Source organism: Ornithorhynchus anatinus, chromosome 4 (genome assembly GCF_004115215.2).
Source record: "Ornithorhynchus anatinus isolate Pmale09 chromosome 4, mOrnAna1.pri.v4, whole genome shotgun sequence".
In the NCBI taxonomy this organism is placed as follows: Eukaryota; Metazoa; Chordata; class Mammalia; order Monotremata; family Ornithorhynchidae; genus Ornithorhynchus; species Ornithorhynchus anatinus.
Genome location: NC_041731.1, coordinates 57820979 through 57833290, shown reverse-complemented (window position 1 = coordinate 57833290; position 12312 = coordinate 57820979). Strand labels below are relative to the sequence as shown.

At 42.6% G+C, this 12312-nt stretch overlaps 1 protein-coding gene across 8 annotated transcripts in view; it reads right to left on the bottom strand.

Annotated features, from left to right (window-relative positions):
- The window catches only part of ESRP1 (epithelial splicing regulatory protein 1), a 77175-nt gene that overhangs the window by 46505 nt on the left and 18358 nt on the right, over nt 1-12312 (bottom strand). For all 8 annotated transcript variants that reach the window (XM_029063276.2, XM_029063278.2, XM_029063277.2 and 5 more), the window contains 6 exons: nt 6405-6503; nt 6241-6295; nt 4275-4385; nt 3997-4129; nt 3841-3883; nt 1368-1669 (listed from right to left, as the gene is read on the bottom strand). In XM_029063276.2, coding sequence (XP_028919109.1) covers nt 1368-1669; nt 3841-3883; nt 3997-4129; nt 4275-4385; nt 6241-6295; nt 6405-6503 — 743 coding nt within the window. The remainder of the gene's footprint in view (nt 1-1367; nt 1670-3840; nt 3884-3996; nt 4130-4274; nt 4386-6240; nt 6296-6404; nt 6504-12312) is intronic.

Genomic DNA, 12312 nt, shown 5'->3' with positions numbered 1-12312 from the left:
TCTGCTGTATGACCTTGGGCAAGTCAAAACTTCTCTGGGTCTCAGTTTCCTCAACAGGAAAATAGGGATTCGATACCTATTCTCTCTCCTAGTTAGACTAAGTGCCCTATGGCAACAGGGACTGTGACCAACCTGATTAACCTGTATTTACCCCAAAGCTCAGAACAGTGCTTTACACACAGTAATAAAGAAATTTAAAAATATGCAAATGCAAAAGCCCACAACTCCACTTTTCTTCTCAACTGCTATGAAAAGGCATACTAAAAGAATAATCTTTGAACAGAAATCTATGTCTTATTCAGAATTAAATGGAAAAAACAGGAGATAACCGAGAATACAGGCTTTGGTATCTAATCTGTTTTCCAGGGCCTTGACCGGGGGTCAGAAAGCCCAGGCTCAATGTCTGGATTTTCCTCACTGCATCATGAACCAGGAGTAAAGTGTCAGTCTCTTTGTGATCTAAACTCCATCTTTAAAATTCACACAGTCCCTGCTATCTAAGTTCCACCAGCTCTCATTTTCTCCCTCCCTGGTATATAGAAACTTATACACCTGTGGCATTACCCTCTCACTTTTTTAGAAAATTCTTTCACTTTTAGTCCAGGAGTGTGTGATGCCAGGTTACTGAAAAACTAGAAGAGGTCACCAAAGAAGATTGGAGAAACTTCCCTCCTTGACAGCATTTCTAGAATTGGGCAATTCTCTCTCAGAGATGGTTTGTGATGAAAGGAAACCGACTAGATAGCTTGAAGGTTCTACTTATACTGGAAGCTTAGGACAGTGCCTAAGTGCTCAATAAATAGCACTGACTGGAAACTCTTCAAGTGAAGGACTTGAGTCTCTACTTCTAGGAGGAGTAAAGCCTGTTTGAAGAACATAGGTCTGAGTCAGAAAACTCTGGGTTTCAGTCTACGTCTACCACTGGCCTGCTATGTGACCTTGGACAATTCACTTAGCTTCTCCGAGCTTCGATTTCACAATCTGTAAACAGGAGTAGGACTATGCACCCATCCCCCCTCAGCACCTCCACCACACACAGAGATGCTGTTGATGTGAAAGTGTTCTGGAAAAGATGTGAAACTTGGTATAGATTTGAGATATTATATCCTGTATGTGTTCCAACTACTGTACCTTATGTACAGAAGGTACCCAAATTGATAAAACTGATGATCGGTTCACCCAAAGGTAGAATTTCAGGGTTAGATATCAGGTTGCCAAGTATTTTGTAGTTGAAATGCTATTTATTAAGGGGTTTAGTACCAAATTCTCATCCATGCCACCCTTAAAAAACATCTTAAAGGAAATCAAAAGGCTTTCTTAGACTTGAAGATTTTAAGCAACAACAGTCCACACGTTACCAAACCAACCTGCTGAACTTCGGCTGCTGTGCTCCTGAAGAGTTCAATGTATCTTTTACCCAGCAAATCCTTGTGTTTCCTCAACGCATTTTGAGCGTATTCCTCACAAGCAAACAAGACAAAAGCATCACCGGTCGGCCTGCCATCAGGGTACGTGACAAAAAGAATTCCTTCCTTTCCACCTGTGATGGGGCAATGCTGCCCGAAGAAGGCCGACACTTCATCAGCAGTGGCAGTGAACGGGAGTCCTCGCATACGGACAATCACTTGGTTTTCTTTGGACAAAAACTGAGCTACTTCATTGGAGGTACCTAGAGAATCACACACAGAGAGGGGACACGAGAGAGAGAGAGAGAACAAGTCAAGACACCATTCTGGAAAGTATAATCCTAGGCCATTTCTGTAGTAGAGGGAGTTTCTCAGTCTCCCTGTCAGATCTTTCCCATTTGGTACCCTTTTCTCTGAAACCTATATCTAACATCTCTACCAGAGCATCACTGCGGTCTGAAAACGTGACTAGGATGTTTGGAACACTAAACACTTGTTCTGAAATGTTTGTTTTTTAATTTTTTTTTTCCTTTGGAGGATTGGGGCAGGGAGAGGGGAGATATTGCACCTTCTATTTAACTGTGGATAGCCACCTTAAAAACCCCCAAACTAGTGGCTCCCTTTAAGTCAGTTGCAGGACTTGTTTGGAACCCCGTAAGTCCATAACCCTTTGTGATGAACAACATCTCAGGGAACGTAAGCTCACTTCTCCCACACAAAAGGAATCCCATGAGCCTTTAGGACTCAGGTGTTTGGATTTCACAATACTTTTCCAGCTTTAAGCACAGGTCATTGGGGCTCACTGGGGGCTGGGAATGTGTCTACCAACTATGTTCTACTGTGCTCACCCACGCGTTTAGTACAGAGCTCTGCAGGCAGTAAGCGCTCGATGAATACTAGTGACTGATTGGGGCAGAGGAGGAACTATTGGTCCCTATTTGATCAAAAGTCAGGGAACATGTTTTCCTTGTTGGATTTTTCTGCCTGTAAACTCATTTATGTCAACTGGTCCCAAATTCTCTGTTCAAAAGGGATTTGGATACCACACATGAACTTAGATACTGGGTGTGGGCAAATGAACTTCAAGCATTCTTCAATGGCCAGAACTAGCAACGGTCACTCCTTATTGTAATAATGGTTGTCCTCTTCCAATGCTATGTCACAATTACTGTGGCCATTTGACTGTTCCTTCAAGGATGACTGCAAGAGCTTCCTTCTGTCGCTTTCTTTTATTCCTGGATGCAGATTATGGGTTTATGCTGCTGGCTGCTCCACCAGAACCACTTGGCTGGAATTCTTACATTGTGAGCCCAAAAGGACCTTATCTTTTTTATGGTATTTGTTAAGCCTTTACTATGTGCCAGGCACTGTACTAAGCGCTGGGGTAGATAAAAGTTAAACAGGTTTCCCACATTGGTTTCGCTCTTAATCCCCATTTTACATATGAGGTAACTGAGGCACAGAGAAGTGAAGTCACTTGCCCAAGGTCACAGAGCAGACAAATGGTTAAGTCAGGATTAGAAACCAGGTCCTTCTGGCTCCCAGGACCATGTTCTATCCACTAGGTCATGCTGCTTTTAAATTCCCACCTTTGTACTCTCTCCCAAGGCTTAGTACAGTGTTTAATAAAAACTATTACTACAACACTGGGAAGTGTTGAAAAGGGAGCCAAGCAGGTCATCTTAAAATAATGTTAAGACCATTTTAAAAAGTAAACGACAAAGGTAGGTTGCATTGTGATTTGTTTCCCTTTCTAAAGAAATCAATTCACTGAAGTATATATGTAGCAAAGACTGGCATGTCACATGATGCAAATTCATTTTTAAACAATTTAGCCATATGGTGGTTTGACCGGAACAATATTAACTCTAAGCATAAATATTTATCTGCTTGGCACTGTTACAGCTCTACTAAATGCACAATTTAGTAAGCTTTCCATTTTTCGAAAGCACATGTAAATAATATGGTAGAAACCTGAAAAAATAAATATAAAGGGGACCCCACAATATGCAAACACCAGAATTACAAAGATGCCAAAAGGACTGTTAAAACTGTACTCAAGTAGTCAAAAACAATTTTAAATCACGCAACACTCGGCTGGAAATTTATTGTTACTTTACGAATACCGAGCAGCAGTGCGGGCTAGTGGATAGAGCACAAGCTTGGGAATCAGAAGGACCTGGGTTCTAATCCCGCCTCTGACGCATAGCTGCTGTCGGACCTTTGGCAAGTCCTTAACTTCCCCATGCCTCAGTTATCTCACCTGTAAAAAGGGGATTGAGACCGAGTCCTATGTGGTAGGGGGACTGTGTTCAACCTGATTAACTTGTACCCACCCCAGGATTTAGTGTCTGGCACATAAACGCTTAACAAACACCAATAAAAAAAATGAATAAATAAATCACGAACAGTGATCGTTCAAGCATCAACTTACCGCCTGCAATTTTCAGGAAGTCTTCACCTGTCGCTTTGTAAACCTGAAGTGAGCGAGAGGGGAAATTCAAAGAGTCAGGCTTTCTGACCAGCCCAACCATCCTCTAACACCAGAGTGTTGACAGAGAGAAAGAAGCCCCGGGTTTCTGTAACATACCTCAATGTACCGATTCCCCATGTGGTGCTTATGCCGTTGTAGTGCTAGATCTCTGTGCTCTTCACTTACAAACCTGACTAGAGCTTCTCCATTCCTTCTGCCCTGCGCATTGAGACAGAGTGCAGCACCTCCCCTTAAAGGATAAAAAATTCGCAGTGAGGAGACAGGTGGATGGGAGTGATGAGAATAGGGTGGGAAAAGAAAGAGAACAGAATCCCTCTCTCGTTGCAAAGTCAAAAATAGATTTTTTCTGGTAAAAAGACACACCCAAAACTTACTTAGCAATATTAAGGCCTTTGAAGAATCTTGCAATGTCTTGATCCGATGATTGCCAGGGTAAGCCTCTTGCTCTGACTATGGTATTATCATCAATAAGTTCCATCTTGCTGCTATGTATCAAATGAACACTTTTAGAACCTTCAACACACCACAGACCTTGCATTTTACACCTGAAATCTGAACCACCAATTCCCTTGCTGGGATTTTAACTTTAGTCATAGACTTTGGAACTGTGTTACAGTGGAGGACGGGGCATTACTGACAGCCACACAGCGTTAGGCCAGGAAGACACCATTTTGAAGAAAAGGTGGTGTGGGAACGCCCAATTGTTTCCACAATGAGTCACCCGCCTATCACCCAAACGTTAAACATGTTCTAATGTTTGCTTTCCCTATATACTTATTCTTCAATAGTCCAAGAACATTTCCAAGATGTCTCGATCATCCAAAACAACTTGCACGGGGCTCAAAATTTCACTTGCCCAAGCAAAAAGTTCCATGGTCAAAAAACAGACCAAATAAGATTTCTGTAATTTTTGACACTTTAAAATTATTTCATGAACTGTAATTCACTGTTTTTTGGGTTTTGTTTTTTTTTAAACACTTGCCACTGTTCATAGGTCTCAGTGGCATCATAAGCACATCATCAACTCTGTTTAATGCTAAGGTTGCCGGAGACTTCTTAGAGATCCTTAACTCTTCCCTGACTTTCCTTCCCTTACACGAGGAGTAAGAGGGAGAGGAACGGCTTGAAGACAGAATTACATCCCCTTCCCCAGAGGTATCAGAGAAGTAAGTCATAATAACCTTAACTTCATTGGAAAAAAATAAATGGAGAAACCTGTGAAACACTTCACCCCTTTCTCTTCTGAGTAGCTATGAGGATTTTGCCAATGAGATACCCACTTGTTGGGCGAGTTGTCATTTCACATCCGGACTTACCAGTCCCTCCTTATAACCAAGGGAAACATTCCATATCCCTCCCAGCACCTGCAGGTCCTGACATTCCTCGTAGAAGGGGCAGAGCCTGTTCTTTTTGTGTCAGTTGGGTCACTCAAAATTCCTTCAAGGAGACAAGCTGTCAGGATGTAGCCTGGCCCAGCACCGTTCAGTTCCTTGCTGGTCAAACATCTAGACTAGGGAGGCCCCATAGCGGCTACGTGCCACGTCACCCTGTGCCCAGAACCTTTTACACCTCAGTCACCTCAGACCAAAGAGAGCAACAGCCAGTTTAAACAAGGGGATGAAGTTGCTTTGTAGCAACCAATATTTATGTACAATAAATCGTATTTATTGAAAGCTTACTGTGTGCAGAGCACTATAAGAAACGCTGGGAAGAGTACGATAGACAGAGCTGGAAGTCACGCTCCTTGACCATAATGAGTTTACAGTAAAGAGGATGAAGAATTATGTAGTCATTTAGAAAAGAAATGGAAGTCCACTCAGCTATATCCCTCAGGGAGGTCAATTTCTACTTGCAAACCCCTCCGCAACCTGCTGACCGACTCCCGGGACGTGAGTCGATCAAGGACAACTCAATTTTATTTCCTGTGCATCAGTGGTTTGAGCACTTTGTGCACAGCACTGAACTTGGGAAAAGTATAAAATATAAAAATATAACAGACACATTCCTTGCCCACACACACATCAGCAAATGCTTGCTGTACCTCTACCACCTGACCTTTCCTAATCATCGCATGAAACCACTTCCAGACACTCTCACTCTAAAACTTTCTTCTTTACAATGAGCCTTCCAGGTGCTTCGAAGGACAGCCTTATCTTCTATTTCCTAACAGTATCAGAGAAGTCATAACAATTTTAAACTTCATTACCCTTGAAGGGGAGAGACCCAGCAAGAATTAAAGAAGGTCACAATAAGCCGAGGAAGAATGCTTCAGTAACATCCCTCCAAACAAGTAAAGGATTCAAGGGCCAAAAAGGGCAATGTTGCCAAACAATTACTTACCAGGTTCCACTCTCAAATTTGTAATTTACTCTTTCTGGATCTGAAAACCTGTGATCTACAAAAAGACAGAACACGCGTTATTGTAGCCCAAGCCAAAAGCTGGAGGGAGGGTGGGGGGTGGCTGGGAGTAAGGGATTGCTCATTATTTCACGGACAGGGCTTACTGTAAGGTTCCGAAATGAGCGTTAAGATAACATTCCCCATATCTTCAACTTGGGAAGCTCCAAATCGGGAGGCGGAAACATCCTTGTCGAGACTCAATCCTGCAAGTTTGAGTTAAGGCAAGACACTGGAAGGAAAGTAGAGTTACTTCGCGGTGAGTCAGTATCCCCTCTCAGTCCCGAGCCAAGGCCGATAAGAGGCCAGGAGGAATGCCCACAAGCTCGAACATTGAGAACTCTTCATTTTTCAGTTTGGCTTCTCCCTTGTTTCCCTAGGTGACCCCAGCCCTGACCTCTACCACCTTGTATCTCAGGCTACCTCTTTGGTAAAATGGACAAATTCACATTGATACCCAAGTGAGGTGGAAAAACAACTAACAAAAATTCTGGAGTTCCACCAAATGGGTGATGAGCATTAATGTGCTGATTAAAATGGCAATAAGCTTCAAGCTTTAATAGAATGCTAGGGAGCAGAGAAGAGAGGATATTTAAAAAATTGTGTCACACTTAAGCAAAGAAAATTTTACTATAAAGTAATTTAAAGGTACACAGAAGACACAGTTTATGCTCTAGGGTCCAAAATTTTGAATATCCGAGGTCTAAAATTGCTCTTTCATTTCGACTATGCTCAATGCAAAAATGAAACTACTAGATAAAGCAGGAAACAAGATTCCTTGCTGTGAAGACAGGGATACTGAATTCCCTGTTGGGATAAATCCTGGATGGGATTCTAGACTAAGGTCAGATGCCTTTGAGGTTTGAATTTTAAATCAGAAATATCCTTTTTTTCCAAAAGTACATTCTAATCAGTAAATGGAATTTGAGTGCTTACTGTGTGTAGAGCATTGTACCACGTTTGGGAGAACACATGACAATAGAGTCGGTAGACAAGTTCCCTGCCCACAACAATCTCAGTCATGAAGTGGGGAGACAGACTTCAATATAAATAAGTTTGAGGATAAGGTGAATACCAAGTGCTCAAAGGGTACAGATCCAAAGTTATACTCTTCTCCGTGTTACTGATCTCTTCCTTCCCCAACCCCACTGATACACACCCTCCCCATCTGGCAAGATGCACAAAAAGAGTATACTGATTAAAGTGTATCGCTCTACTGCCATGGAGAGGGGCAGCCCTCTGTCTATAAGGGAAGGAAGTCTTAGATGATTTCACCCCAGCATCCCATTAATCAATGGTAATTATTGGATATCTGAGAACAAGCCACTGTACTAAGCATTTGGGAGAGTGCAGCCTAATCCCATCACTTCCACCCTCACGACATCTCTAAAATCCACCTCTTCCTCTCCATCCAAACTGCTACCACATTAATCCAAGCACTTTCCCTATCCCGCCTTGATTATTATATCAGCCCTCCTGTGGATGTCCCTGCCTCCTGTCTCTTCTCACTCGAGTCCATACTCCACTCTGCTGCCCAGATCATTTTCCTTCAGGAAATTCAGACCATGTTTCTCCACTCCTCAAGAAACTCCAGTAGTTGCCCATACACCTCCACATCAAACAGAAACTCCTCACCATTGGCTTTATAGCACTCACTCAATCACCTTGCCCCCTCCAACCACGACCCAGCCTGCACAGTTTGTTCCTCTAATGCCAAACTTTGCATTGTACCTCAACCTTGTCTATCTTGATGCCAAACCTTTGCCCACATCCTGCCTCTGGCCTGGAATGCCCACCCTCCTCATATCAGATAATTGCTCTCCCCCACTTCAAAGCCTAGTGAAGGCACATCTCCCCCAAGAAGCCTTCCCTGACTAAACCCTCCTCTACTCTTCCCCCACCCCCTTCTGCGTCACCCTGACTTGCTCCCTTTATTTGTCCTCCCTCCCAGCCCCACGGCACATGTGTATACATCTCTAATGTATTAATTTACATATACTAATGTCGGTCTCCCCCTCTAGACTGTGAGCTCATTTTGGACAAGGAACGTGTCTTTGTTGTTGCACTGTACTCTCCCAGGGCTTAGTACAGTGCTTTGTACACAGTAAGTGCTCAATAAATTCAGTTAAATGGGTGAACAAATAAGCAAAACCCATGTTAGCTTGCCTCAAAGAGCGTGTATTCCAAAGGGGGAGGCAGACAAAAATTATTCACAACTAGGGAAAACAGAAGAAACAGGAATAACAACTTGAATGCCAGCATAAATAACCAAGTAAATAAAGAGAAAAGCATGACCTATTGGATAGAGCACAGGCGTGGGAGTCAGAACGTGGGTTCTAATCCCTGTTCCATCACTTGTCTACTGTGTGACCTTGGACAAATCACTTGACTCCTCTGCCTGTTTCCCCATCTGTAATATGGGAATTAAGACTATTAGCCCTGTGTGGGACAGGGTCTGTGTCAAACCTGATTATCTTGTATCCAGTGCCTGGCACATAGTACGGACAAGAACAAAGTACAGAAAGGATACTGAGTTGATGCCTACCAACTATATTGCATTTGTAATTTCCCAAGCGTAATTCAGTGCTCAATAAATAAAACTGGCTGATTGAATGTTTCACCACTTCATCACACTTCCTGCTCTAACCAACTCCCTTCTACCCTTCCCCTCCCTTCTCCAATCCCACCTCTTTGTTCCCTCTCCCCTACCCAATTATTAACTTTACTCATTGAACATAAATGATGCCTTTTGGGGGCAGAAACAAAAATCAAAACTGCTGCTCTTAGAATAATGATGTCCTAGAGCTCAGGTTATCGATTTACCAAATATTCCACAGTAATCTTTAAACTTTCAATGAGTTTGCTTTCTTTCTCCACCGAGGAGCACATGACTTTCTCACTCTTTTGCTATCTTAGTTCCACTTCTACATGTCCCAACTTGTGTTCGCCTCTTTAAGTTACCCAGAGAAAAAGGATCGGGAGATAAAGTACTATTTTCTTTAAGAGGTCCACAAAAATATCCCACCATTTACATAGTCCTTGTTGAAGAGTTAATTGTATTTACACGAATTACAAATATTAAGTAAAAACAGTTCAGCACCAGCTCTTTCCTCCATTGATTTATAATTATGAAAACTAATGACTTAATGCACGTCTGATCTTGAGTGAAAGGAGGATGAGTTTTATGCCTACTGATTTATGGCTAGTCATGCAATACTTATTCATTTTGCCCTCCGGGAAGTCACAACAGTAAAAACTGGCTTAACAAGCTTTACAAATGGGAGCTAGCATGAGGAAAGAGGAAAGGCCGGGGGGGGGGGGGGGGGAGAAGCAGGGAGGCCAGGCCCAATGGAAGCAAAATGAACACTCCTGGCCACTTTGATAAGTAAAGTGCCATGTTTTCAGGCAGCCAGGAGATGTTGATAGATCGGGAATACTCTCCAAACAGGAACAGGCTCATTTTTTTGGTGGCTTCATTAGCGGAGTGGATTTTCCTGTTCCTGTCATAATGCTTGAAGCTTAAGGGCACACTGAGCATGGAAACTGAAAGGAAAGATCAAGAACTTTCAGAGTTAAAAGGAACCTAGAGACTATTTACCTATTCAAAAGAAAATGGTCTCGCTTTTCAGGCCTCATTTAAAGGGACCCAAACCAAATTTTGCTCTTTCAAAATGACTGCATAAGTTATTGAGTAGTAGAACACAATCTGATGAATGAAATACCATAATTCAATAAATCGGAGAAACTTGGAAACTTCAGACCATATAACCGAGTACAACACTGGCCAAACACTGGAGAAAAGGATTGGGGGCAGGAGGAGGATGAGATGGAGAAAGTTTAAGCAAAGACAGCAGAAGGGGTAGCAGCTGGGAACTGGTCCAGGGGAGCCAGGGAAAGGAGTATACTAGTCCCAGGGCCTCAAATCCTGGCGTCTCGCCACCAGCCATGCCGACGCGTCTCTTCTCAGTCTCACCCTGCTCCTTGGCGAAGCTCCCACAGGCCCTTTTGCTGCTAGAAGCAGAAGCTGTAGAAGCAGCATGGTGTAGCTTATAGAGCACGGGCCTGGGCTCTGCCACTTGTCTGCTCTGTGAACTTGGGCAACTCACTTCACTTCTCTTTGCCTCAGTTTTCTCATTTGTAAAATGGGGATTAGGACTGTGAGCCCCATGTGGGACAGGGACTGGATCCAACCCTATTTGCTTGAATCCACTCCAGGGATACAGTGCCTGGCACATGGTAAGTGCTTAATACCAGAATTTTATTACTATTATTAGATATTGACTGGCTAGACATTTAATGGCACATGAGCAGGAGGTACTGTTTGGGTTCTAGTTTACTTAAACAGCTAGGTGTTGATAAAAAAATCATCCTAAATAAGCTAGAAACCAGTGAAATCTTCCATATTTTTACCTTACAAGCATTTTAATCTCACTAATTTTACCTGAGGTACTGGAATTCTGCTTACTTTAGAAAGACACAGTAAGCATAGTGGATAAAGCATGGGCCTGGAGTCCAAAGGATCTAAATTTTAATTCCAGCTTCACCACTTGTCTGCTGTGTGACCTTGGGCAAATCACTTTACTTCTCTGCCTCAGTTACCTCATCTGTAAAAAGGGGATTAAGAATGCGAGCCCCATGTGGGACAGGGATTGTGTGCAACCTGATTAGCTTGTATCTACCCCAGCACTTAGTATAGTTCTGAACACATATTAAGCACTTAATACCAGCCCCCCGCCCCCGGCAAAAAAGGCAGTATGGTATGGTGGAAGGTCAATGAGCCTGTGAGTTGGAGGATCTGTGATCAAAGCCTGACTCTGCCAGTTGCCTGCTGTGTGACCTTTGGCAAGTCACTTAACTTTTGGACCTCTGTTTCCTAATCTGCAAAATGGGGATTAAATACCTATTCTCCCTCCTACTCAGTCCATAAACCCATGTGGGACTGTGGCCGATCCACAAATCCTGCCCCAGAATTTAGCATATAGGGATTAAATGCATAGTACTTACAAATGCTTAGTTATAATAATTTCTTAATCTTATTTCATCTACCCTAATATTCTCCACCCTTGAATTTACATAATTTCTGTTAACTTGTTTGGCACAACATTCTACATGAATGAGATTCAATTTGAAAGTGGGAAAGGTAGAAGATAAATGGATCAGCTTTAGTTTTGACTAGTCTGATTTCAGGGGGACAGAAAGTCAAATAATAATAATGTTGGTATTTGTTAAGCGCTTACTACTGCAGAGCACTGTTCTAAGCGCTGGGCTAGATAGAGGGTAATCAGGTTGTCCCACGTGAGACTCACAGTTAATCCCCATTGTACAGATGAGGTAACTGAGGCACAGAGAAGTTAAGTGACTTGCCCACAGTCACACAGCTGACAGGTGGCAGAGCCGAGATTCGAACCCATGACCTGACTCCCAAGCCCGGGCTCTTTCCCCTGAGCCACGCTGCTTCTCAATGTTGTTACATGACAAAGCATTCACAAAAAACAAGATAAAGAAAATCCAGCTTCACACAAACAAGTTTCCTGATTTTCTGAATAAGTTTTTCACATCTATTTTAAAACAAAAAAAGCAGGCAAAGATTAACCCCTAAAAAACTATGAAGCTGTTTCCAAAACTGATGTTTTTAACCAAAATTTAGAAGTACTCAAAGAAAAAAGACATATAGCAAATTATGCATCAGAAAAAGTAAAATAAGGCAAAAAAAGATTGTGTGTGCTTTATTATAACTAAAAATTCACAGATTAAGCTAAGGAACTGTCCAAGGAGACAGTAGTACAGGGAACAGAAATGGCCTCATGTTTGGAACCTAGAAAAGTCAACAAGATGACAAGCAGGAAAGGAGGCTGTGAGGAGGAGAACCAGAGTTTGTATACTGTGGCCAGAGCAGTCGGTCCAACTGGCTCAGTACCCATTTTTAAGGGGACCCTGAAATTCTTAGTGTGAGTGATACCAAATGGGACCGGCACATGCCCGAATTAATTCCCATAACAAGAGCTCATGGGCTCA